Source organism: Aspergillus versicolor, assembly GCF_001890125.1.
Source record: "Aspergillus versicolor CBS 583.65 unplaced genomic scaffold ASPVEscaffold_10, whole genome shotgun sequence".
In the NCBI taxonomy this organism is placed as follows: domain Eukaryota; kingdom Fungi; phylum Ascomycota; class Eurotiomycetes; order Eurotiales; family Aspergillaceae; genus Aspergillus; species Aspergillus versicolor.
The window spans coordinates 612,883-639,126 of record NW_024467533.1 but is presented as its reverse complement, the minus strand read 5'-3'; the positions used below and the strand labels follow the sequence as shown (position 1 = coordinate 639,126).

General features: G+C 52.6%; 10 protein-coding genes across 10 annotated transcripts; 5 read left to right on the top strand and 5 right to left on the bottom strand.

Moving 5' to 3' along the window:
- Positions 1-113: 113 nt before the first annotated feature.
- On the top strand, positions 114-1,482 carry ASPVEDRAFT_314468 (uncharacterized protein). The gene has a single exon (XM_040810474.1). It carries the CDS (start codon positions 399-401, stop codon positions 1,098-1,100), a length of 702 nt encoding a protein of 233 aa, XP_040671932.1. The 5' UTR covers positions 114-398; the 3' UTR covers positions 1,101-1,482.
- An 87-nt stretch (positions 1,483-1,569) lies between these two features.
- On the top strand, positions 1,570-3,485 carry ASPVEDRAFT_87483 (acyl--CoA ligase; the record flags this gene model as incomplete). Its single annotated transcript, XM_040818073.1, has 5 exons — positions 1,570-1,603; positions 1,664-1,924; positions 1,972-2,303; positions 2,350-2,452; positions 2,500-3,485. The coding sequence occupies 5 exons, from the start codon at positions 1,570-1,572 to the stop codon at positions 3,483-3,485; spliced, it is 1,716 nt and encodes a 571-aa protein (XP_040671931.1).
- A 125-nt stretch (positions 3,486-3,610) lies between these two features.
- ASPVEDRAFT_874946 (uncharacterized protein) lies at positions 3,611-4,462 on the top strand (the record flags this gene model as incomplete). The annotated part of the gene is made up of 3 exons (XM_040818075.1): positions 3,611-3,678; positions 3,729-4,157; positions 4,213-4,462. Exons 1-3 carry the CDS (start codon positions 3,623-3,625, stop codon positions 4,460-4,462), a joined length of 735 nt encoding a protein of 244 aa, XP_040671930.1. The 5' UTR covers positions 3,611-3,622.
- Positions 4,431-5,696, bottom strand: ASPVEDRAFT_45587 (HNH endonuclease family protein). Its single transcript, XM_040813329.1, has 4 exons — positions 5,267-5,696; positions 5,012-5,183; positions 4,786-4,924; positions 4,431-4,730 (listed from the first exon to the last, which is right to left on the bottom strand). Exons 1-4 carry the CDS (start codon positions 5,446-5,448, stop codon positions 4,618-4,620), a joined length of 606 nt encoding a protein of 201 aa, XP_040671929.1. The 5' UTR covers positions 5,449-5,696; the 3' UTR covers positions 4,431-4,617.
- A 1,195-nt stretch (positions 5,697-6,891) lies between these two features.
- On the top strand, positions 6,892-7,644 carry ASPVEDRAFT_32486 (uncharacterized protein; the record flags this gene model as incomplete). Its single annotated transcript, XM_040810610.1, has 1 exon — positions 6,892-7,644. One exon carries the CDS (start codon positions 6,892-6,894, stop codon positions 7,642-7,644), a length of 753 nt encoding a protein of 250 aa, XP_040671928.1.
- A 179-nt stretch (positions 7,645-7,823) lies between these two features.
- Positions 7,824-8,478, bottom strand: ASPVEDRAFT_55874 (peroxiredoxin family protein; the record flags this gene model as incomplete). The annotated part of the gene is made up of 4 exons (XM_040815127.1): positions 7,824-7,859; positions 7,910-8,050; positions 8,098-8,261; positions 8,316-8,478. 4 exons carry the CDS (start codon positions 8,476-8,478, stop codon positions 7,824-7,826), a joined length of 504 nt encoding a protein of 167 aa, XP_040671927.1.
- A 994-nt stretch (positions 8,479-9,472) lies between these two features.
- ASPVEDRAFT_139924 (putative C6 transcription factor) lies at positions 9,473-11,646 on the bottom strand (the record flags this gene model as incomplete). Its single annotated transcript, XM_040807613.1, has 4 exons — positions 9,473-10,576; positions 10,621-11,311; positions 11,360-11,479; positions 11,531-11,646. 4 exons carry the CDS (start codon positions 11,644-11,646, stop codon positions 9,473-9,475), a joined length of 2,031 nt encoding a protein of 676 aa, XP_040671926.1.
- Positions 11,647-12,219: 573 nt separating this feature from the next.
- Positions 12,220-14,252, bottom strand: ASPVEDRAFT_175694 (cytochrome P450). Its single transcript, XM_040808781.1, has 4 exons — positions 13,764-14,252; positions 13,077-13,710; positions 12,703-13,025; positions 12,220-12,645 (listed from the first exon to the last, which is right to left on the bottom strand). Exons 1-4 carry the CDS (start codon positions 13,980-13,982, stop codon positions 12,265-12,267), a joined length of 1,557 nt encoding a protein of 518 aa, XP_040671925.1. The 5' UTR covers positions 13,983-14,252; the 3' UTR covers positions 12,220-12,264.
- A 317-nt stretch (positions 14,253-14,569) lies between these two features.
- ASPVEDRAFT_55871 (uncharacterized protein) lies at positions 14,570-16,237 on the bottom strand (the record flags this gene model as incomplete). The annotated part of the gene is made up of 1 exon (XM_040815126.1): positions 14,570-16,237. One exon carries the CDS (start codon positions 16,235-16,237, stop codon positions 14,570-14,572), a length of 1,668 nt encoding a protein of 555 aa, XP_040671924.1.
- An 8,760-nt stretch (positions 16,238-24,997) lies between these two features.
- ASPVEDRAFT_45579 (EthD domain-containing protein) lies at positions 24,998-26,017 on the top strand. The gene has a single exon (XM_040813328.1). It carries the CDS (start codon positions 25,361-25,363, stop codon positions 25,787-25,789), a length of 429 nt encoding a protein of 142 aa, XP_040671923.1. The 5' UTR covers positions 24,998-25,360; the 3' UTR covers positions 25,790-26,017.
- Positions 26,018-26,244: the final 227 nt, after the last annotated feature.

Below are 26,244 nucleotides of genomic sequence, written 5' to 3'. Positions count from 1 at the left end.
GAATACTAAAACTGCAAGAACGAATGAGTAGGTTGGAATAGTGAATTGCTGTTTAGAAGTGAGACTAGTGGTTTATATACACTAAAAGCACAACAATGAAAAGACTCACGAACCCTAACTCACAAAGAGATAACCGCATGACATGGCCCCTTGGCTTTCATAAGTGCTGCTGTAACGCTGTGGACCTCATACACGCAATTTGATATAATGCAGCCTTTGTTTACTCTGTCTTTGACTTCGTCAGGGTATAATGAACTATGCCCACTCCATGCCACTATTTAGATGGCTATATCTGGACGCCCGAAATCGGCGTTCCGGTTCCGTACAGCTGACGGGCATCGAGTGATCGATATATCTAATTATGGATTGGCTTATCTACTATTGTTGTTTTGAGTCCTATGAGGATAAGGTACAGCCCATGTCTTCCAGCCTTCCAGATAGATATGCTAACCAACTCTTACCAAAAGGTATACCTCCTACCTCGGCGGACGACAAGCACTCCAAAGAGCCATAGTGGCAACGCCGAGTCCCCAGGGTATGTCGCTCAATATTTGGTCGACCGGGCGCCTTTTCCCACCCACCATGAGAGATGGGGCCGTCGGCCCCATGCACATTGGGACACCGAAAACTTGTTCCTGGAGGAAGAAAAGTCAATCTGCCCCCCTAACGGAACCCCGACAAGCCCTAGAGGCAGACCCATCGTGTTATTCTCATATGTGGCTACTCACTTTGACTATAGTAATCAAACCAGTAAGGGCAGGCCCAGGAAGCGTCCCGGCGCACCTGTGCGCGACGAGGTTGGTACATTCCGCATCGTCGCGCTATGGAGCAAAGACAAAGTAGGGCTCATTTGGCACCCTGTTGGTGATAAGAAAGGCTTTTTCCGCGCGGAGGAGCGGAAAGTTATCAGAATACGCCCAAGGACCTGGTGGATCGAGTACTTCCACTTCAAGCAAGCACGGTCTCCAAAGGCAGAGTCAGTCGGTTCGAGAGTCTTTATTTGCCTTGGGGTCCCAGAACTTAACACTTTGCTGCCATTTATATGTCAATATTTTGGAGCAGAGCTGTTTCCTTTCTTTGGTTCAAAACGCTGTCATTAATAAAAGAACTCTTGGTACCACTCTTTGGCTTTTTTTAGTAAAAAAGTCATGTTATTCATCAACATATAAGTGCAATCTATTCTCCAGTACTTACCTATCAATATCCACACCCTCGTCCACCTGCTCTAGGCTATGGAAGCGTAGATAAACTGGCTAGATTGGCGATTGGTACATATCGACATCACACAGACCATTGAAGAGAGAAAGGTTCCAAAACCTAAGTGACGTAAATAATGCCTTCCAAACCGGCTTCCATCGACAGCCAGCAATGATGTATACCGAATTCCAATTAATCAATATGTTGTATATGATTACTATACGCTTCTTATAACCGATGTAATTGCGGGGTCGCAACCTCGGTCTATCCAGCTTCCCCAGCTTCCCCGCCTCCCCGCATTCCGCAGTTAAATATGGAATTGGCCCTCGAATTCCTCCAAATTGACAACTGTTAAGACACTAATTCGAAAAGATGGTTTTCGCCTCCGAAAGACCGCGCATCAACAGTACCTTCCCCAATCCCCCTGAACAACCATGTCGAATGCAGGGCTAACACACGCCTCCAGTCCCGGCCAACATCCCCATCTGGGAGTGGCTCTTCGACTCGGAGTATTCGCCCTTGCGGACGAACAAGCCCGAGGAACTTGGCTCGTTCGTAAATGCCATCACAAAAGAAGCGATCCGGTACGATGCCCTTAAGGATCTGACGACATACGTCTCGACTTCTTTGGTTGTCAATTATGGGTTGAAGCCTGGTGATACGGTGGCGCTGTTCAGCCCGAATACGATATGGTATCCGGTCGCAATGCTTGCGACTGTCCGTGCTGGTATGTCTGGCTTTGATGATGAGATAATGGATGCTGACCATTGACAGGTGGTGTGATCTCCGGAGCATCTCCGGCATATAACGTCGAGGAGATGACCTATGCCCTCAAGACCGGCAACGCAAAGTTCCTAATGACCGTCCCCTCATCAATGGATGTTGCGATACCCGCTGCGAAGAATGCGGGAATTCCTCCAGAGCGCATCTTTCTTCTCGAAGGTTCCAAGGGAGAGTACGTCTCCGTACAGCAACTCGTGCAGAAGGGCAAGCGATATGGTCCTGGGGGTCAGGCTGTTCCATACAAGCTTCCAGAGGGCAAGACAAACAGGGACGTGTGTGGTTTCCTAAGCTTCAGTTCTGGCACGACCGGGCTTCCGAAGGCTGTAAGTTATCAAATACTACTCACTACGCAGAGCTAATGTTGGGAAGGTGATGATTGCTCATCATAATGTAATTGCACAATGCATGCAAATAATCCAGCTCACCCACGACGATACCAAAAAGTCACTCGCCGTCCTACCACTTTTCCACAGTAAGTCTGACGTACTACCCATCTTGCCAAACGCTGACAGTGAAAAGTCACCGGGCTCGTCCATCAGATGCACCTTCCTGTTATCCGTAACAGCTCGGTGTACATGCTCCCATCGTTCACGATGGATTCCATGCTCAGCACCATCGTCGAATACCAAATTAGTGAGATTCTCTCCGTGCCACCAATTATCATCCGTCTCCTACAAGACCCGACTGTATCCAAGTACGATCTTTCGCACGTAAAGCGCTTCTCTTCCGGAGCAGCCCCCATATCAGGTGAAATCCTGCAGAAACTGCAAGACCGCTTCCCCTGGACAGGATTCAAGCAAGGGTACGGCATGACCGAGTCATGCAGCTGCATTACTGCGCATCCGCCCGAGAAGCAGTCATACAAGTATGCTCAGCGCGGAGGAATGATTGTCGCCAACACAGAAGTGAAGGTCATCCATACCGAGACCGGAAAAGAGGTCGGCTACGAGGAAGAGGGCGAGATTCTGGCACGCGGCCCGCAGATTGTCATGGGATATCTGAACAATGAAAAGGCCACGAAAGAGACATTCGACGAGGAGGGCTGGCTGCATACTGGAGACGTCGGGTATATGGATCGAGAGGGATTCATTGTCATCACCGATAGAATCAAGGAGATGATCAAGGTTAAAGGAATTGCAGTGTCCCCGGCGGAAATTGAAGACCTCCTGCTCGGCCATCCGGCAGTCGAGGACGTCGGAGTGACCTCTGTGCCGGACGACTATGCAGGCGAGAAGCCAAAGGCCTATGTCGTGTTGAAGTCTGCAGCTCGAGGGCAGTTGAGCACCGGTGAGGGCGTGGTGGCTGCGGGCCGCCAGCTCATTGAGTACGTCAAGGCGAAAAAGGTGCGCCACAAATGGGTTCTCGAGGTCGAGTTCCTGGAGGAAATTCCCAAGAGCGCAAGTGGAAAGATCCTGCGACGCGTGCTGAGAGACCGCGAGAAGAACAAGCGCGAGGGCGAGCAGCGGCTGGTGGTGCGCGACGAGAAGGAAAGAGCGAAGCTGTAAAGTAAACAAAGTAAACAATGGCCTCACTTCACCCCCTCTCTCTCTCTTCTCCATAACCTCTCTCTCTTCCTCTCCATAACTCTTCATCTTAAATACGCATCTGCTTTATCTCCTCATTCTTAACCACTCCATCCACCATGACTGACTGTGCCCAACACACCGCGGACCGCATGGTCCTCTTCCCAGGCGGCAGGTAGCGTGCTCTCTCCCTCGCTCTGCTTGCGCACTTACTGAGTCAGGCAGTCCTTGGAGAGGAAACTGGCGATCAGACATCATCCGTAGCAACAAAAGCATTGCCTATGTTGAGTTCACCTCCTACGCCGAGCTCGGACAGACCGAACTTCACGGGTGGCTCGACCGCAAAAACATCAACGACCGGCCTTCTGCAAGTATCTCTACAACCGGCGCCAACAACCATTGGAACTTGGATGGGTTCGATGCCTTCGAACTCGAGCTGTGCAAGTCCGACGGAAAAGTATACACCATCGCGCTGGACGATCAAAGTGGAGTTACCTGGGAGGCCAAGTTCCGACATGAAAATATCAAGGGGCTCACAACAGCCGTTAATAAGGTCATCCGGTTCCGTAACTTGAAGCCAAGGGGCTACAATGCAGATGCAGTGGCACCCCCGGATATGGGCAATATCAGGAAATTCGAACTCTCCTTTCCAAGGTGCGACGCTCTTGTCTCTGTGGCCTGCATACACACTAACAGGCTGTGTGGCTAGTATGGACGGAAAACAGGAAGGGTCCTTTATGATTAGTATAGCCTCGATCAGTGCGGTGAGGCTTCCATGTGAATGCGCTGCAACGCTCGACCCAAAGCTCGATGAGCCTCTTAAAGGGTTGGAATACGCCTGGGAGAAGGTGAAATACAGAACAAGCGCACTTGCATTCAAGCTGCACTTGAAAAGACCCAAGCCGAGACTGCGCAAAAGGCGGCGGTCCTTTTGGCTGAGATCAGGCCGCCGGCCCTAGTTAATTGTGTCTGCCGTTGCGGCACTTGCACTTCTCAGAATAGAACTCAATCATGTCGTTTCAGTTTTATATAGCATTAGGAACAGACTAGTCCTTTGGACCATGAAACCATTCATCCGCTTATATCCATCCAGTCTATGACCCTATCTACCAAACTAGCAGGTCGCCAGCAAGTCCGCCAGAGCACTCTTCTCCGCCGAGGTCACGGTCAGACCATACGTGTACTTGACAGTCGTCCACATTTTGCCGTACGTGCAGTGGTACGATTCTATACAGTCAGCATAGGTACACTTCAACGAATTTCGAATGGTTTAGAGACATACCCAAAGGAGGCAGCCACTCCTCAGGCCCGGAGTCGCTCTTTTCCTGGTTCACATTGTCCGTGACGGCCAAGAGCTGGGGAATTTCCAGGTCGTTGGCGAATGCCTCGCGCTCCTCGGTGGTCCATTCCGAGGCACCGGACTGATTGCAGTTAGTTTTTTCTTCAAGTAGTACAACTCCTAGTGCTGATGGTGGTGGTGGTGGTGGTTTGGTGGTGGAGTAACTCACCTCCCAAGCATTCTTCAAAGGCACCATATGGTCAATATCCACGTCGCTGGCCTGAGTCCAGGTCTCGCCGTCGTACTCAGAGAACCAAGAGCCACTTTCGATACTGCAGCTGGAGCCCGTTTCGACGCCAGTGCCGTCGCGGACAAGGACCTTGTCGCGGGTGTCGCATCCGCTGAACAATTAGATTAGCATTTGTTATGTTATTGTGGGTCGTGGCATAGCAGAATAGGGCAGGAATAAGAATGAATAACTCACTCTCCCTGGCTGCTCCAGTGGGGGAACAGGTCGCGGTCGTAGTCGGACCCTGCGCCCGCTTCGGCGACGGTTAGGGCTTCGAGCTGGGTCTCTGCGACGGAGGTGGAGGGGATGCCTGGGGGGGTTGCGACCACGAGGGAAGCAGAGGCAGCGAGCAGGACGGGGAGGATGGACCGGGTCATTTTGCTGGGTAAGAGGATGGATTGATGATTTTTGGAAGAGTTGGTTTTGTTTCTGGAGGTAAACAAGGGACGCAAGGGGCTTATAAGTTATCACGAGTCACACCCACCGCGACACTGCGTGATAACGAGATGCCTGCCATCTGCAGTGGTTGAGTCGCACACGCGGCAGGCCAACGCAGCTGATTTGCCCTGTGGTCTGCGATCGTCGCGAGTGGTTACATCGTCAGCTCTTGGGGCTTCAAATCTGCGACGCCGATGGCTCAGGAGACTGCCTTCTAGCGGTCTTCTAGACAGGCACAGGCTGTTTCTGACTCTCTGCAGGGCGGTGTTGGTTTCTGCATCGGCTTATCTTGCGTTCTCATTTGTTGTGATTAGATGAAGTCCGGTCCATAATAGATTGGAGCTCCGTCGAATGATCGTCAAGATACGCGGCAACGTGCGAGAACCTTCAATGGTACGAACACCCGCCAAGCGATCTTGTTCTTGGTGTGGATTGCTTGCAATTTATTTATCTGCGTCTCGTTCACACCGATCTCAGGCGCCGAGCTGATATTCCCGCGCAAGCCAGAGAATTTCTCCAGATGGCCGCGGTAATGAATTCGTCGGAGTCAAACACTGTTACTGCGTACCAGACCACAGCTCAAAATGAAGCCAGACTTGGAGTATGAGCACTTCATAGAGTTTGCAAAATCTGAGCATCATCAGGGATGGGGTCTATAACATTCTGTTTTGTCTTGAAAACATCCATCTCAGGCTCTACTTATCCGGCTTGGTTATACCCACCAGACATATTCAGACGACGCCCAATAACCAGCATCCGAACTCGCTCCCGTCTGCATCATCACGATCTTCCGGCTTTGTCTATTTGAGAATACAGAAGTCTGAAGCAAGGGAAAGGCTGGAACTACGGTGCTTTCAAGTCCAGACGGAAATCGACAAAACACTTGTTAACTAACTGTTAGCAGGTCTGCATTATCTGGGGGAGGCAATCCGAGCCACCGCACGGACAATACTATATGGTCCTCGGAATGTCTAACTCAGTCAGGAGCTGTCTATGCTCCCACCGATGGCGTTCTGTTGAGTGTAAGGTGAGCGTGTGGCTGACGCTCCCTACCTGTACAAGTATCGGGCCTTGCCATTGGAAACAGCGCTGGCTTTGGCGGCTTGGCCCCGAATGAACGGCTCGACAGGGTTGGTCACTGGGCAGGGCAGGGCAAGGATGGGCAGGGCTGATGAAAGACACAGCCTCATCCTGAGATTCACCCACCATTCATCTGCATCAGGGTCTTTGTGTCGGTGTTGGTGTTGGTATGGGTTTGTGCATATAAACCGCGAGTCCCCACTTGTTGGCCTACCTCTGTAAACTTTGTCTCCATATCCAGATATAAAAACTACATCTATACAAAAGAATCGAGCATTATAATACCATATCCATACGCAAACATGCCCAAACAACCAGCAGCGCCAACAACCCTCCTCCCCCTTATCATCCTCCTCATCCTCCTCTCAAGCCCCCTCACCGCCGCCAAAAGAAACAAAGGAGGGAACCAAGACAATGAATCCTCCAACTGCAAATTCACCTGGAACAAACAACCACCTTCAGAACAAAATTCCGCCCCCTTCCGCGTCACCCCAGCCAAGACATGTCCAGCCAACGAGGGCTGCTCGCTGGTCTCCCCAGGCCATGAAACATACCTCGCAAACGTCAACGCCTCGGGTCTGGCGACAAGCACTGTCGTGGACGCCGTGGCGGAGACCGTGCCCAGGGACATGATTCGGGGCGATGGGTTTAATCACAGCGTTAGGGGGTCTGTTGAGAATACCTACCCAATGCGCGCGGGGCAGTCGGGGTATCTGAATGTGACAATCAAGAGGCAGTGTTTTACTGGGACGGTGGAGGGCTGTGCGAGTGATGGTGGTAATGGTCATGGTGAAAATGGGACGTTCGTTCGGGTCTGTGCACCGATTTGGGAGGCTGATGGGGATGGAGTCCGGTTTCCGCTTAAGGAGTGGACGGTTCAGAATGTTAGTGCTGATGATGTGGATAAGTATTCTTCTGATCCGTATCGTGGTATTGAGGAGGCGGAAGATGACGATAGTGTGGATGGGGTGCCGGTTGGAATTGGGGAGATTGCTAGGATGAATGTTGGTTTATTGGTGGGTTTGGTTGGGCTGGTGGCTGTTCTGATGATTTAGTTTTGAGAAGCGATTCCCCTGTCCTGTATGATTAGTTTGTTGAAATGGATTTTGAGGAAAAGTGTTGTGTCATCCGATACAAAGCACTAAGCACACATCGCATAGTGTATAAGGTCAACAGATCGTCGATTTGAGGTTGCCGACTATCTATATCTAAGGGAAATACATTGTTATGTGCTTCACAGGTGAGCCAAAACCGCATCCGCACCGGAAACCTACCAATGTTAGCATCATACTATATTAAAGCTACAAAGGGGATAAATACCTCAACAGCTCCCTTCTTGGTCTCAATATCCGCGTATGTAACCTTTCCGTGGTCAATAATAACCGCATATCGCCCAGTACGGCCACCACTCGCCCAGCCAATGGACTCGGAGAACTTCGCGTCGGGGTCCGATAGGAACAGCTGCAAAGGTCAGCACTGAACTGTAGAAGGTCAAGAGACGGATATACAATGTCATCACCGGTCACTTGGTTCGCCTTGCCCCAAGCGCTCATCACAAAGGGGTCATTCGAGGCGACGACAGCGACAATCTGGGCGCCCTTTTCCTTCAATTGCGGGAGGTTCTGGATGTAGCCGGGGAGGTGGTTCACGGAGCAGGTGGGAGTGAACGCGCCTGGGACCCAGTTAGCTTAGTCTGCAATGTAGCCATGAACACGGTCGGACGCACCAGGCACCGAGAAGAGAACGACCTTCTTGTCCGCCCACTCCTTGGAAGCATCGTATTTGATCGGGATACCGCAAGCAGTGACGTCGCTCTTGTCTTCCGCCCACGGGATGTACTGGAACGAAACGCCGCTGGGGAAAGAGTCGCCGGCCTTGAGGGGAGCCATTTTCGATTGGTGTGGAAGCTGTGTGAGAAATGAGATTGAAAGAGTTGGAGTCTGATGTTGAGCTGTTGAGCTGTTGAAGTGTTGAGTGAGTGTTGATGACTGCGGGGTTGCGACCTTGCGGGTTGGGCCTCGGCGACCGGAGAGTCCCGCCATCGGAGGGGAGAATGGCCTCACCAGGCGGAGCACGGCGATTGACATTGTGTATGTGGCAGAATATGGCAGAATATACCAGCAGATCGGACAGTAGATGGTAGAATAGATATAGTAAATGAAATATAATCTGATTCAATATGTCCAAAATCGTTGTATATTCAAAGCTGTATTTATCGGATATATATTATGTATGATATTCCGTAAATGTACACACAGTGTCGTCATAGGAAACATATATTAGATCAAGAAAGAAGATGCATTAAATCAAGCTTGGCAAATAGCAAATAGATGGTCCATAGATGGTGTTAACAATTCATATAGATAGTTGTACAGTATATAGAAATATAAGGCGAGAATGATGCGACTAGATCCTCGAGAATAGAACCCAACTCCGAACAGATAAGCCGATGCGAAGTAGCTGAAACAGACAAATGGTAAGTAGATGACAACAGATGTTGATATCTCAAAACACGGTAAGATGAGAATAGACTAGATGATATAAAAGCAGCTGACACGTAAAGAACAAACGTGGATGTTGTATATGGTCTAAATCGGGTTAGATAAACCAGATGAGCCAGATGGACCAGATGCACAAGAGGATGGCAGAGAGATGTAGGAGGGGAAAAAAAGAAAGAGCGAAACCAGGTATTTATATGCTGATACTGCCGGTATGTCGCCGCCCTCGCGCCATGTAAACCCTATCTCCGGGCCCGAAGCCGGCTGTATCCCCGTCGAGACGACGAGGGAAACCGCGACCTGGGTCCCTTCCTGTTCGGGCAGCCTCCTAGTAGCCCTGGAGCCTGAGGTCCCAAGGCTTAGTTCAGTATACAGACAGCCTGGATCAAAAACAATCCTTCATCATGCTCGACAGTTCACTGTTGTTATCAAGCATATACCCTTCATTGAAGGCATCCAGCGATCCCACCCCCAGTATCTGGTCTTCCATGTTTCCAACAGCCTCGAACCACTCCTTCAGCTCCTGCGTCATCTGCGCCCCATCCGGCGTATGGCTCTGGACGCTCGATGTTACTGTTTGTTCAATAAGGCCTTCGGCGGTGCCGTCGCCCTCGGCATTTCGATGCATTAATTGCGGCCCGAGTCGACGGAGGCCCTTGATGGACTTCCACAGCCTCCGTGAAATGTATGACTTCGTCGACACACCCTTGACCAGCTCCAACGCCATATAAAATTCCTCACGGCAGGAGGGGCTGAACTGGCTAGGTATCTGCGCGACGGCAAGGAACAAAGCCATCAACGCCGACACCAGAAACCAGTTAAAGACTACCTGCTGCAACTGATATATGTCGGATGATGCGTGGAGCTGGGTGATAAACCGGATAGTATCCTTGGCCATGTCTACTACGGTCTGTGCCTCGGTTGGGAATCGCATCATTTGTGCTGCCGAGTGTAGGACGGGGCGATGGATAAGCATCCGCAGTTGGCTTGCGCGGAGGTAGACCAAGGAACGCAATCGACGAAGGCTTCTCGTCTCACCTTCTGCATACCCTGATGGGTCTCGCAACCGGAGCGAATCCGGGAGCCCGGCCACCCACTGCAGGACCTGCCAATCGAGGTAATTCATTTCATCCTTCTTGATCTCGTTGGTGTTGTTAAAAGACGTTATGAATCTCCAGGCTTTGGACGCAATCCTGCTGTACCGAATCATCGCGCGCAGATAGGATGTGCTCTCTTCTGGCTCTGGGAGCCAAGGGTCGATATCGGAGTCGTCCACACCGAACGGCATGCCTGTCCCAAAACTCCATCTCAGATCGAGCACGCGCACCGACCAGAATAACTTCAGTACACGGTTCTTTCCAGCCTCTACAACCGAAGGATGCTGGAGCGTTTCCCGGCGATGTAGCCCCTTTTCCAGGCACAGGCGCTCGACAATTCCGATCGTTCGCCAGGCCAAAGTCTCCTCATCGATTTGAAAGTACAGAATCGCCTACACTTGTTAGTAGTGTTGGCGTATCTAAGGTAAAAACTTACCACAAGTGCTAGTAGTGTAATGCTTTTTATCTCTGGAGGCGCCCAGACGTAATGATCCGCAGCATCTCGCACCGAGTCGAACAAGCTCATTGCTAACTCACTAGGGCCACTCGCTTCGGCGGTCAAAGCACATGCAAACACAAGACGTAAAATATTCACGTCGTCACTGTCTAATCCTCCATCATATTGCGCTTGTCCCGGTGCTCGTGGCCACGGACCCCCCTCGGTCGGTCCATACAGCAGATCCACGTTTTGCAGGAGCAGTTCGAGCTCCACCACCGGATACATGGCTCCCATTTCCTCTTCATACACGCGACACAGCCGGAGGGCTTCGGTCTTTCCGATACTCCACAACGGGTCTCCTACGTGGCAGGATCCTAGTGTAGGCGCAGAGGGCGGAGTCGGCAGCGGCGACGGTTCCCGCGTCATGTCGTCCTCGTTGCGCTCAACTTCAATACCGCGTTCCTTGAGACTTGACTTGGCCAGATCGAAGCTGAAGGCCGACGTAGTTGGCCCCTGAAAGGCCGATTCCTTGGGGGCCATAGAAATTCGTCGATTTGTTCGCGATCCAGCCTCGGGTCGCGCAACCTGCCCAGAGATATTACTCTGGGCGAGCGAGTGAACAGAAGCCGTGAGAGCAGTAATCTGTGCCTGCATGGCATTCATCTGCTCATAGAGACGCTCAATTCCACTATCAAATTAGCCATTATCCTACTAAGTAAATAGTTTGCTCACTCACAGCGTCTCGCTGCCCCCGACTTCAGGGGCATTATCGTAGACACACGAGATCCGCTGCCTCCCACACCGACCACACGGCCGCTCCCCATTACATTTAATCTTGCGTCGCTTGCACTCATTACTAAATCATCAGCAGTAGCTCGAAAAACAATTTCAACATAATCCGACTCACCAAGCCTTTGCAATATACTTCCTCCGCCTCTTCCGCGGCACAACCTCGGCCCCTGCCCCGGTTTCATCCCCATTCACAACAATCGAATCATCAGGACTCCGCGCCCAGATATTCATCGAATTGCGTGCCGAATGGCCCGAGTGCGCAGGAATAGACGCGTCCATGTTCGCGTTGTTGTAAGAACAAGATCGATTTAAGAGCTAAAGTGCAACGGAGGAGTGCAGGGGCGCGAAGGGTAAGGTTGAGGTCACCCGCACTTGGCCACCGCAAGATCAGGCCGGGGCAGGTGAGTGGCTGGAAAGGGCGGGACAAAGTGGACTGGATATTAATTGGGCGAGACTGGTTGGACTGCGAAGTTGGAAGTTGGAACTGCTCTGCTGCTCGACCCGGGGACGAAATGCGGGGAGCGGAGTCGGTCGCGGTGGAATTGTTCCGCTGTTGAAGGTCGATCCAGTCGCGTGTACTTACGGTGTCCCTACTAAGTTGCAATTCGGGCTAAGATCTGGTGGCTACCTTGGTATGGAGAAGCAAGGGGGCTGCCGAAATTAATGGTTTTGCTATTTCTTCATTTCTATTGGGCCTTTTTATATTCTTGCTGGGTAAGCTAGTTGTACTACTCCGGCCTAGTAGTATAACGGTCGTGATTTAACTATACATCCTCCCAAATATGCACCTCGTATAATTTTTCCACACAAGCAAAGAAAGAAAAAAAAAAGCATATGTATATATATAAACTAATTCAAATCCTTCGTCCTCTCCTCACTATCCGCAATCCACGTCTTCAACACCTCCGGATTCCGCGGCTTAAATCCAACCTTGAACGGCTTCGGCTCCGTCGTCAGCGCCGTCGGGATCGCATTGCACTCGATCGCATCGAGGATCGCGCGGTCGCCCTGCTTCTTGGCCGGGTGCATCGTGAACGCCGTAATGAGGCGCACGTATGCAGTGAAGAGCTCGCGGTTTGCAAGGTGCGAGCCGGCGCACATTCGCGATCCAGCACCGTAGCCGTAGTGTGGGGTTCCTGAGCCGTCGCTGGTGTTGGTGAGGTAGCGCTCTGGTTCGAAGCTGTAGGGATCTTTGAAGTGGGTTTCGTCGTAGTCTGCTGCGTAGGCGTTCTATCGCGGTGTTAGTATTGGTTGATCTAAGCGTGGGAAGGTAGGGAGCGGTAGTACCATGAAGAACGTTGTGCCCTTGGGGATAACTGCTCCATTCCATGTGATATCCTTGGTGCTTTCGCGGGGTAGACAGATAGGGATGACGGTCCAGAAGCGGAGGGTTTCCTTGACGAGAGCTGTGACGTAGGGGACCTTTTCTTCAACGAGACATTTCTCCCATGCGTCGCCGTCCGGATAGACTTTCATGATTTCCTCGTGTGCGCGCTTCTGGATCTCCTGGCCGCCCTCGGAGGCGAGGTAGGCAATGCCCATGATCAGGTTACCAGGGACGGTGTCGAGACCAGCGGAGACCATGGTCAGACAGATCGACTTGATCTCAGCTGCGGATAACGTCAGTGAATCCAAATTTCAAAGACGGGTAAACAACATACCCTCGTTGAGCTTAGCCTCGGGGTCCTTGAGAATGTTTCCAGTAATGCAAGGCTTGTCTGTTCCCTTTGCAATGCGGTCCTTCAGAACATCCAGGAGATAAGTAAGGTACTTGTCCCTTCGCTCGCGGAACTCCTGAGCCTCGCGGTTCATCTTGGGAACGATTCTCAGGAGGGGAATGTAATCCTGCCACTGGTTACTCGTGCTGCGGAAGTTCGACACGCCACGTTCAACATCGACAATCTCGCGCAGCAACTCATCGTCGACGTTGCCCTCGATCCGGATTCCATAGTTCAGTGTCAAACTCGTGTTCAGCGCAAATCGCTGGAAATATGCCGTCGGGTTGACATCCACTGTTCCGTCCTTGCTGTCCTTGAAGAGCTCGCGGATACTTGACATCGACTCGAGATCAATAATGGGCATGTATGACTGCGTGGCGGGGCGGTTCAGAGCCGTAGCGGCAGCCTTGCGACGACGCTTGCAGGATTCATCCCAGGGCGAGGTTCCGATTGTAAATCCCTGAGAGCTAGAAACAACGCTGTGGAAAGTGTGAAATGTGGGTCGGGAGACAAGGGCGGACTGATCCTTGATCCAGAGCTGGCGAACAGAGTCGAAGGTATTGGCGAAAACAACGCGCTGGGGCAGTTAATACCTTGCATTCCCATTGGCTATATATATAACAAACTCACCCTGTTGCCCATGCGGACCTGGAAGACAGGACCGAACTTCTTCGCCCACTTTGCAGCTACTGTCGCATGCTGGTCGCCGAGTTGGATAAGGTTACCGAAGATAGGCACGCCCGGGATTTCTGGAAGACCCTTGATCTTGGGGACGTCTGTGCGGTTGAAGTAGCGGATGAGGAAATACACCACCGCGATAGCGGCGATGGCGGCTGTTTGGAGAGACATGGGGGGATGGAAGAAAGAGAGGGGTTAGAGACCAAAGTGCCTAGCATCGATCATCTGTATGGCCGCCGAAGGACGCAAGGCATCTCTTTATATCGCTGCAGTTACAAAGCCTGTTGGGGTGCACGGTACATTTCCGGCGTCCGCATGCGCTGTCCGCGTCATCCCCGCATGGGAAACAGAGAGTGCTAATTATTCTGCAAGGCAAGCCGTATGTCGTACCGGTAAGGGAGGAGGCGGCGATAGCAAAGCCGCTACAGCGCGGGATTTCGGGGCTTCTTCCGCGCTCCGCAGTTGACGGCAGGAAGCTCGCGGTGGCCAACAGAACAGCGCGGTTAGTGAGCGCGGTTAGTGCCGGCTGGTCCACTGCGGAACGAGCGGGCAACGTCCCGTCGACCCAATGGTGGAGCGCATATTGTCATGTTATTATGCAGACGACGGAGTGGATAGTCTCTTGCATATGGAGTATGAGAATTCTATGTCGGATATAGATTAACTGGAAGTGAAAAATATAGATTCATATATACAGTCCGGTATATCATCTAGGTCTAATACAAAGAAATGCTATCATAAGTGTCATAAGCAATTAATCATGCTGCGTACGGTTTCTCTGCTGCACTGATATGGCTCGCCCTTCTGCCCGCATGGAGAGCCCTGTCGGCCGCCAGAGTCTGAGCGAACTTGCTCTTCTCCCGAATCTGTGGGCCCTTCCAGTAGAACACGTAAATCGGAATCGTGACGAAGATGGCCAGAACACCCAGAATGGTACTGGCCCACTGCAAATGTAGTCTGCCACCGATATTCGTGTACATGGGTGTTGCATACATGGCAGACAGCCCAGCGAGGAAGTCACGCGCGAAGCCATTCCCGCCAGTTGCTGAGGCCGAATAAGGCCCATACGCTGCGACCATATAGTCGATGGTCGCCATATAAATGCCGTAGTTTGCAATTGCGATCAGGAACACGAAGATAAGCGGCGCGATCCAAGGGTTGTAATCCGGGCCCATGGTAGTCCAGGCAAACCCAAAGAGCCCGATGGTCTCCAACGGCGCGATAAAGAGAAGAAGTAGAAGGCGACGCTCTGGCAGGCGGGCAGCGTTACCATCTCGCTGGCGTATCTGACGCTGGCGCCAGATATCCGGAAGGAAAATAGCATACGCCACGACATAACCAATGATAATGGCGCCGAAGCAGAAGCCGATCCTTAACGGGTCAAACCCCCACTGTTCAAAGACGAGAGCAAAGGACTCGATGCAGGTGAAGATCAGGGCATCGGAGAAACCGGAAAGCAACGAGAGGAAAAGCACGATCGGCTCGCGCAGGAACATCTCAAACGGCCGGCGCCAGATACGCAAGAAGTCCTGGAAGTCGATCCTGGGCTTCTTCAATTCGTTGGGCCCGTAGATATTAGGGTCCTCCCCAGATTTACGACGGCGCTTCGCTTCCCGATCAAGGAGAATAGTCGCCCGGGTTTCCGGGACAAGGAGCAGATGCATGATTTGGGTCACACCACCAAAGATGAGCTGGATCCAGAAGTTCCATCGCCAATGCAGCCACTGCTCCATCATTCCACCGAAGAACGGCCCGATCGTAGTACCTCCAACAGACGACAGCACTACATACGCCACTGCGAAGCCTTGGTCATCAGCCTCCCACATATCAGCCGTCATACCCAGTGTGACAGAGCCTCCGGCCAAGCTGATACCACCTAGGAAACGACCAACAACCATAGTCCCGAAGTTGGGGGCCAAGGCACAGGGAATTTGCCAAATGTTCATGAAGGTCAAGCTGAGCTGCATTATAGGCCAACGGCCAAACTCTTCACTCCATGGCGCCCACAGCTCACAGCCAAATGCGTAGGCAACCAAGAAGATCATTTGACCAACTCGGGCTGCCTGCTCACTGATATTGAATTGCTCCGTCAACCCGGATACCGCGTTGGAATAAGTGCTACTATTGAAGTTCATGGACATCTGCACCGTAAAGATGACAGTGAGGATGGTCCACTTCTTCCATCCGGGAAAACAGAAACCAAGCTTATCGTAGGCATCATCCTCCGTCAGTTCTCGCTTCCCGTCCTCTCTGGTTTTAGCCCGAGGGTCGCTTTCGGAAGATAGCGAGGCCCGTTCGGCCTGGGTATCGTTCGGTTGACTAGCCGACTCATTCCTTCGATGTTGTTGTTGCTCCTGCTTCTGGGTTTTCTTCTCTGAATCCACTCCCATGTGAAGGGGATTCGAGATATCGTCTTCGACCGCCATGACGCAGGTAGGTCTCGCGGAGACCACGTGAATGGAGACGGATCGATATCAAAGGGATGAGTAAGGAGGGCCACTGGTTTGAAAAATAAAAGAGAAGGAAATCAATTCCGATAGCAAAAGGAAAATTCCAGACTGTCCAAGTATGTCAATCAAAAGTGGCATTCGAAAGAAATGACAGCTCGATCTTCCAGGAACGAGCGATCGGAGTCCACACTTATAAGTTATATCCAGCCCTCATCGCCCTTTGATATTTTAAACACGGAGAACCGGTCGACGTCATAGTCCCAGCCGGTTACAACGATAGCAAAGCAGGGAGGTCAAGGTTGCCTTAACCGGCACCCACATCTCCAGACAAACGACGAATGCGAAGGCCGTGTTCCTCACAATCCACCCATGGAAGGTCGCAACGAACAGCAACGCGAGTCAGATCGCATGTGTCGGAAAATCATGATTGAATGGCCAAGACAACCGCCACCGCCTGATGGGCAATCCAGGCCTTTGCCCTCGACATCATTGTCTACTGAACGATGGGAAGAAGCGGTGGGGATGTGGATCAGGGCGCTTACGGGCTGGGAGCCGGGGGTGGAGTGGGTGATAAGCACGTCTGTTCTGTCTGGAGGGAATATCGTGGAATTCTGTTTGCTGAAGTGCGCCGGGAGAGGCGAGCCGGACCCGGAGATGATGCAACAAAGCAGGGAAGAGTCTGTGTCGTCCGTCTTGTTTCCTGCTGGCGGATTGACTTCCGGGTTCAGGGGAGTGACGTCATCTGTGCCAGTACCTTCGATGCAACCAGTTACGCATAAGTAGACGAGCCCCTTCAGTTGAGCCTCCACCAAATATTCTATCTTATTGTACCTAGCGCATAGTAACTCCGCTTGTATGATTTTGCGTATAACCAGAGTTTTAGGCACTTCCAGTGCCTACGGTATGGGTAGTAAAGGTCTTCCAGTCCCATTCACGACCCCTCACGCTTAGCACCATCAAGCTTACCCTTAGCGGAAAGCCGAGACACCCGGCTCGGATAAGAACCATAAGACGAGACTGGGCGTTCTCGTCGTGCGTCATCATCCCAGTTCCTGAATCCTCCATATCCTGTTTGACCAACCCATCACATGAATGGTTCCGACTGCCCTGTACACCGTCGACTACGCTAGTGACACTTTTAATCACAAATTCCGCGACCAAGATATATGGACAATCGTCTATTGAGTCATCTACTGTACATTAACTCATAACTATCAAAAAAGAAGAAAAACATCCCCGGCCCAAAGAAAGGCTTAGGTAAAAGAAAGTGGTAACAATAAGAAACGTGTGTGCGAAGAGAATGTTCTATAATACATTGCTCCATACAAATCATTTGCAACACATCGCAATGAGATCCCGATTTACCGACTGTGCTGAGACGGTAACGGCCCGGGATACGGATTATTAGACCCCTGGCTGTAGACTCGATGATGGGCCGAAACCCCATGCGGCCCAGGAATCGGCTCATTCATTGAACCTGGACCGGGTGGTCGTGTCTGGAGAGGGTGGGGATTTCCAGGCCCACTTGGTGCATATGCCATCCCGCCCGAGTGAGTGGGTTGCAACACAGTCGGAGGTGTATACGAGCGACCCATCTGGTGAGAAACTGCCCCTGATAGAGGTGGCATTCTTGATCCCTGTGGCTGTGGTGGGGGCGTGTGCCGGCCGTAGTGTACCCCGGCAAGTCCCAGTTGGGGTCGATGAGGTTGAGGTTGGTGTGCGACCATGGGCTGCACATTGTGATACCCGGGAAGACCACTCGGGTGCTGTTGGGGCGTGCCTGGCATATGGGCAGATACCGGCACGGTTTGCGCTGTTGAGCCGTAGGACGACGTCGAGTTCATCCCCGGGCGCGAGGAATATGACATATGGCTATTCCGAGGCGTAGGAGAGCCAATGGCCGAACGGTACACGGGACCCTGAGAAGAGATGTCTCGTGATCCTCCTGAAGCTTGTGTATGCGGCGCCGGCGATGGCGCATACATGGAAGGGGCGTATGAAGAACGCTGGGAGGCCGCTGCCGGGGGTGGCGGCGTGGGCGCAGGGGATGGAGCATTGAGATTCGGTAACATTTGACTTGAGGAAGTCTGGCTCGACGCAAACGGGGAGTATGGGGTTTGTGGAGCCAAGGTCGTCGATGGGCGACCATTGGGCGGCGGAGGAGCGGAAGATGGCTGCTGTGACTGTTGTGGAGCTCGAGGATCGAAACGTCCTAGCCAATCAGTGTTTCTAGAAGCCCCAGAAGATTCCGAGACAGGGTTATAGGAATATTCTGGATAAGGGCGGGACGGTGGCAGGTATTGGCTCTGTTGTGAGTACGCTGCGCCTTTTTGGTGCGGAGCCGAGTGCATGGGTTCTTCTTGTCGAGAACTTGGCTGGGTAAGCGACGAACTCGTAGCATACACTGGCCGCGAAGGCGAGCTAGCCTGATCACTTGCGAAGCGTTTTCGAGGTTGCGGCTCCTCGGGCTCATCGTTCAGAATACTCATGATGTTTGACCTCTTCGCAGGAACCTGGCGAGGTGGCTCTGGCGTCTCCACCGGCGTCAACGTCGGGCGGAGAGGTTCCCTAGGTGGGGATAGGACCGAAGGTGGTTGAGAAACCCCGGCATGCGGCGCAGATAGAGGGTAGAAGGACCTCTGGCCAACCGAGTCACGTCGAATATGAGACATCTCTGGTTCATGCCTTGCCAGTCCTTGCATCGGTGACCCTGGAGGCTTCGTCAGGCTAGGCTGGCGTGAGTGTGAGCCATGAGATATGAGCGACGGAGGTTGAGTGTGGGGTTGTGCCAGGGATGACAGGTATGGCTGATGCGGCGGTACGGTTGCACTTTGACCCGGTAACAAAGGCGATCCGTGCACATCGACGCCCGTTGCTCGAAATCCCCGGTTGTGAAGCGGGTCAATCCTTGTGATCTCAGGCGCAGACGCGGCGACTTGCTGTGAAGAGACAGGGAGGTCGTGGGGTCGAGGTGTTGCATGAGAGGAGATCCCAGGTGCCGGTACCTCACGCCTGTCATCAGTAGCAAAGTACCCGAGGCGTGGCCCCTGGATTCGCTGTTGCAGCCCAGGCTGGGTATGGATTGTCCGGGAAGTGTCATCGGTCAGAGTCATGGCGGGCGAGTGTGGAGCCATCGGAGCATTACTAGCTTGTGCAAGAGACTGGTATCGAGACATACTGCGTTCCCTTTCATGAAGCGGGCGGGCGTGTAAGGATGGCTGCTGAGAAGTCAGCGTAGCATGTCTGGCCGTGGACGCAATTCGACTATCCTCAACCTCAGGAGTAGCCTCAGTATGCGGCGCGAGCGGCCTCGACATACTGACTGACGAAGGCGTAGCTTCATAACGTCGTTTCGCTGCAAAGTTTTGAATCGGCAACGGGTTTGGAGGCTCGCCACGCGCCCTCTTAGTCTCTGCATCGGTAACAATATCCTCAAAGTCTTTCTTGCCAGAATCAAGTTGTCGTTGAAAATAGTTCTTTACCTGAACATGATAAAATTAACCGTTAGCCGAAATATTTACCAGAGGGTGGTTTTATGTTATGGGTGTCCGTTTCTTACCATTTGAGTAGACTTTGTTTTCATGAAGTTAGAGATCCCCTCAAAGTCACGGCCAAAGTGTGCTAGGAGCAAGGGGAAGTCGCGTACTTCCGGAACGGACCAGTAGCTCGTCGTCTGTGGCGAGTTGTAGTTCGTCTCCGGCCGGACGGCGGCACCAGCGGCAGGTATAATAGTCGTACTCTCTGGCTCTGTGGACTCGAAAGTATAGATACTATCTCTGGGACGACCGCGACCAGATTTCGACCTCGGAGCCACGTCAGCCCGATCGCCGTCGAGTTGATCTCTAAACCTCACGACACCAACATCGCTGGCTACGTCCATACCCATTTCCGGGACTTCTGTATTCGAGATACCAGCAATTGTTGGGGTTGGTACTGCTGCGACCGGCACGGGTGGTGCTGTCAAATTAGGTTGCTCCGGCTGTGGCGTCAAGGAGGCTGACGGCTGCTGCTGTTGTAGTTGCTGCTGTTGTTGCAACTGTTGCTGTTGGGACGCCTTGGCCCTGCGACCACCTCGAGTGCCTGCTCCTGTGCGCGCACCTCGTCGACCTGCAGGCTTCTCACCTTGCTCACCATCCTTTGCGGCATTTCCCCGGCGGCCATTGGCCACCTGGTCGGCATCAACAGTGGTATCTCCAAAAGTTGGGGCAGCTGCACGACGCGGGCGGCCGGTGTCGGTCACAGGCGTCGGCTCCTCCTCCCCTTCGTAGTCAGGTTTCACAACACCCAAATCGGCCATGAGGGCATTGGATTTGGGCCGGGCAGATCTCCGCGCACGGCCGCGGCGGCTCCAGCGCTTGTTCAACTTGGCCTTGTATTTAATCTCTTCCTTGGTCAAATAATAATGAACAATACACTGTTTGAAGTCTCGCCCAGGTAACGCCTCCGCAATCTTGCCCCACTTCTTGGGGTATGCCATAAAGGCATCGGTGAACTTTTCGTGCTCTTCTGGAGTAAAGTCGTTTGTCGGTGGCACAAAGCCGAACACATCCATGGCTTGAGAAGGATCAACGATGTTGTTTGTATCCTTGAAGATAAGAGCCTTGGCCTCACGGGGCTCGAGCATATCCGGAATAACTGCTTCACGATTGAGATCGGGCTGGGCAGTAGCCTTATTCTCACGGCGCCTTGCGAGTTCCTCCTGTGCAGAAATCTCTGACGCACGAAGGGCGTTTTGAAAGTCCAGTTCGCTGTTTCCTTTGTACCGTCGCTCGGAGCGGCTCTCAAGGATGGGAGTCGGAGTTACCGGTGGAGGTGGTGCCGGGGGAGGAGTCAGGACTGGGGTGCCAGAGGGCTTGTCTTTTCCTTTTGCACGGTCCATTTCCCACACACTCAATCGCCACCGCTTGTAATAGGCCAACCAATCCACGCGTAGCTCTGCGTTCTTTTTGGCGATGGCCTTGCGCTGGTCGACCAGCTCTTTGCGAAGGATAGTTTTTATGCGTTCATGGCTTGCATTGTTGTCGTGGTAGGTATCTAGGTCGGACATCGGTGTAGGAGGCCCCGATTGCAGGAATGGAAGCGTTTCTACAGACACTGCATCAGGAAGCGAGTCCAAAACCAATTTTGGCGATGGCTCATGTTCCTCGATCTTCTTCCCAATTTCTGTAGCCTCAGGGGCACCCTGTAAATCCTTTGGTGCAGGAACTTCGGCTGCCGGGGTTGATGGTGACTGGACTTTGTGGGCTTCGGTGTCATTCGCAATCATACCTAAGAGCTGGATGCGCATGAGTAAGGACACAATGTTCGGATCCTCTAAAGGCGGAGGCGGCATTTCTGCACGAAGCGCTTTCATGTCCTTCTCGAAAATTTGCTTCCGTTCTTCCAGGTATTCCTGCGTAAAAACGTTTTCATCATCTTCTTCATCGCTAGACCTTCCAAAGTCCGGTATAACAACATCACCGTCCTCACCTGCGCCCTTGCTGTCGGCTGGTTTGGCGGGGGCCTCAACAGGGAGCTGCGGGGGACTTGCGGTGCGGTCGCGAGACTTGGTAGACGGCGCTTCGGGGGCGGTAGTAATTTCCTTGTCTTTCAGAGCGGTTCTATCCTTGGTGGCATCGTATCTGTTGGCACTGGGGCTCTTCGTTTGTTCATCAATGGCCGTATTCGTATCACGCTTAATGTCGTCGGTAATAGACAAGCTCCTCTCTTTGGCATCAATGGAGTCTCTCTTTGGTGGTAAAGTCGGGCTAGTCGCGGATGGCGGCCGATTGAAGCCCGGCCGAACCCACGGCTTGTTATTTTTAGAAGGCCCCCGGGATGGTTGAGGACGTTGTTGAAGTGCCCGAGGGCCCGTGGGGATAGCTGATGGATGCATCCGAGGCGAGGTGTGCGATCCGGGCGACGCTGATCGTCCCGCTGAAGGGGGGCCTCGAGCTGCTTCTGGGAGCATACTGATCGAACTTAATTTGCTAGGCGAAGGTTCGGGGGTGGCTGCACCCTCTTTGGCAACCATGGCCGCTGGAGCGGTGGGTGGGGATAGATCCAAGGGTTTTTGGAGACCGATGGGTATCGTCTGAGGCGGTTTAGATGTCCGTACCGGGCTCTCCTGCTTCAAATGAGCCTCATGGTCATCATCACGCTTCGATTCGTTGGCGCGAGGACGCGGTTCCGGGACATGGGGCGGACCTCGATCTGCCTTTGGTCCTGTTGGTGGTAGTACTGGTGGCCTTGATGGAGGCTCCTGGCGTTCTTTTTCGGCTTTAACTGGCGACGGCGCTGCAGGGTGGGCATCGGTGGACGGTTTTTCGGCAGACAATTCCGGAATAGGGGCGGTTACTGAACCAAAAGCTGGCACTTGAGGAGCAGCTGGGGGAGGGGAGCGTTTGTTTACAGGCGGAATAAACTCCTTTGCAGGATCTGGTCGAGAGGACAGGGGCTCCAGTCGTTCCACATCACGCCAGGGCTCTCCCCCAGACGATTTCCGAGGGTGGTCGGCAGTCGGCTGATCAGATATCCTGTCTGACAACGCGGGAGCACCATGCACCGATTGTGCACCGGACGGGATGGATGAAATGCTGGAATTCCTGTTTTCATTCCGGCTCGGGGGTCGGTCTCGCTTCCACAAATCCGTGGGCCTGTCTCGCTCCTCGCGGTCCATACGGCGGTCCAAGTCATCACGGCGATCAAATCTATCACGGCGGTCCAGATCGCGGTCTCGGTCGCGTCTATCAATGTCACGGTCTCTATCGCGGTCCACAAGCATGCGTTCGCGATCGCGATCACGGTCAAGGGCACGTTCTCTTTCGCGGTCTCGGTCTCGGTCTCGATCCCACCTAGTGTCGCGTGACCGACTGCGACGCCGAAACGAATCACGATCATCTAAATATTGCATCCGACCACGGCCCCGCCCGCCATCCCAATCCCCCCGGCCTCGGCCGCGGATTGGCCCGGGGCGGGAATGATGGCCAGCGGAGGGGGGGCCATCGGGTGCTGCGGAGGATACTGACAATAGACTGTCCCTCGAACCACGGCGCATTCTCACAATATCGGGATCTCGACCTAACGGATCTCTCATATCACGGAAGTCACGAGGAGGCGGGGGTGAACGCGAACGACCGCGCCCAAATCCAACACGGGGCTCTCTCACGTCAAAGTCATGGCCGCGGCGGCCCCAATCTCGATCAATATCGCGGCGAAAGGGCGGCGGTCCATCGCGAGGGTCTCGAAAATCACGGTCACGTTCTCTGTCGCGATCACGGGGGTCGCGGTCCCTGTCACGGAAATCTCCACGGCCGGAATAACCTCGACCTCGACCACCAAACGGAGCGCCTCGAGGCGGGTCGATCAAGGCCTTGGGAGCCCTGGGAGGCTCGCGCCCTAACGGTAGACCTGCATCGTCAGAGCCACGAGGCCCGGCCGGCGGTCGACGATCACCGAATCGTTGGGGAGAACGGTCACGGGGGTTAAACCCAGACGATTGGGGATATCGCGCAGACATCACAGGACCATGCTAGAAGGTATCGGAAGGAACAACCTGGCAGAAAGCCCTGCAGCAGGTTAGTCATACACGTTCTCTGTACGCTACGAAACAAAACAAACGGAGTAACGTCAAAACGGGAAATCGACTCTGAGAAAAGGCAGGGGGAGCCAGACGCCAGTCGGCGACCTGGAGGCTAAAGGGTGTGGGGAACACGTGATCTTGAAATGAAGCCCCAAGCACGGGCCAACGCCATTTGCCAAAATTATCTAATCAGCCCAGCCGAATCGGGAAATTTTGGCAAAAAAGCGGGCGAAGCTCGGGGCGAAATTGAGCAATGACTTGGCGTTGTTTGTCTCAAGAGTCAGGAGTTCAGATGGAGAGGAGCTGAATGAAGGGGTGATCGATAAAGCTGGCCACAGAAAATCCAAAATTAAACAACTCATGAAGCCACTTCCATGGCAGGATGGCGTTGCGGCCAGTCATGAATAAGACTGGATGCCGTTGCCGTGTGACGAGTGGCAGATCCGAGGCGTGAGCAAACGACGCAGTTGACAAGCACAAAGACAGGAAATCGGTTTTAGCAGTGGCACAGTTTCCTTACCTTCCAAAGATCCAAGCGCGTACAACGTGTCAAACGAACGGCCGGATGGGCAGCTGCAAGGAGTTGAGACTGCAGTCGCAAAGAGGCCCACAAACCTTGAACTTAGGTTCTTTGCCTCGGGGAAATAGTCTCAATCAAAAAAGGTGGTTCGACGAGGTTCGAGCGCGGTAAAAACGCGCAAATCAAGGTTAAGAGGAGAGAGAGAAAAAGAAAAGGGCAGAAGGGAAGGAAGTTGAAAAGAAGGGGGAGAAATGAAGATCTCGCTCGGATCATGAATTGAGGAGCAGCCGCGAGAGTGACAGAGACCACTGACCAGTCACCAGTGCCGTTGGATCCTGAGAACTGGGATGGATTCCGTTGGCCAGGAGGATTTGCGCCCACCTAATTGAAACCGATTCCAATCTTCAATGCGGATCCCCAAAAGGGCCTGCGCTAGAGCTAATCCAGGCTTAGTGCCTGAGGCGAGACCCTTGGCTTCAACCTTGAACCTTCAAGCTTAGTGGCGCCTCAGGCAGTGAAGGCAAGGCCCTCGCTCGAATCCGAGCTAAACTCCATGTGGTTTGGCAGGAGCATGGCAATTATCCTTTCTGCCGGATTCACCGCCTGCTACTTACACATACGATGTCTCTTGCCGCTTTTACGAGTTCTGGCTGCCTGAGGCTTGAGATGCTTCTTTACTCGTTTTATTGCCCCGTCCTATATTCTGTCACCAATACATCTCAACAGCAGATGTCAAGCCCAAACATGTCCATCTCATATATTCAGGCTTGAGAGATGTAACCGGACACTCACATTTGCTTTTTCTTCCCCGCACATGGAAATGACTCTCCCATCCTGTCTCGGCACCCGCGTATCTTTCCATAATGGGCGATGGATGGATGTTCTTTTCGATCCTGTCCATTATTAGTGCTGCTTCCTCGAAATCCTCAACCCCTCATCTGAACTTAACCTCCGAGTTATCACTCCGGATTGCCTCTTTTCCCAAAGTCCCCCCTTCAAATATAAAAACGTCACCAATATGACATACACAATCCTCGCCGTCCTCTCCCGCAAGCCGGGCCTTACCCCAACCCAGTTTAAATCCTACTACGAAACCACCCACGTCCCCCTTGTAAAAGAGATAGCCGGCTCGCACCCACCAACCGTCTATAAACGCTACTATCTCCCTCGCGCTCATATCCATGGGCAGGGTGGAATCGATGACACAAACGCAGGTGCAGATGCAGATACATCGAACACCGCGTACCCAGTTACTACAGCCTTAGCCGGCAACCCCTCGGGTTTGCAATTTGACGTCTATACGGAGATGGTCTTCGAGGATGAGAACCATTTCGGATCATTCCAGGCCGCACTAGAGGAGAACAGCGAGCGGGTTAAAGCTGATGAGGCGGCGTTTTTGGATACGAGTAGGATCCATATTGTGAAGATTGATGGTCCTTTTGCGTGAGGAACGAGTAGGTAGCGACAAGAGAGTCAAAGGACCTATATCATAGCACTCGATAAGTGCTCTATACATATAATATACTTTCGTTACTAAAGCTCATTCTAAGTTTATGATTATATGTGATCATTAATCCCTGTGTATATATTTCCGGAAGGTTGATTCGCAGGATGTTTGAATGGGACACGTCGGTTCTCTATAGAGAAGATACAAAGCCCCTTATAAGTTGACCCGTAAGCTCGTTCTCCAACAGACTAAAACCCTGTCCGTTAACTACCAGCTTCTTCTTGGACATGGCTTATGTCACTAGGGATATGGGGTTTTCTTTTCCTCTACTGACGCCATTTGATGCGGTCAAAGTAGTGCATAAAGCAATATAATATAAGTTCTGACCTCTGAACTCTACGGTATCCGGCATATTTTTGTGCAACTTAATGCTCAGCCCGGTCATAGTTTAGTTA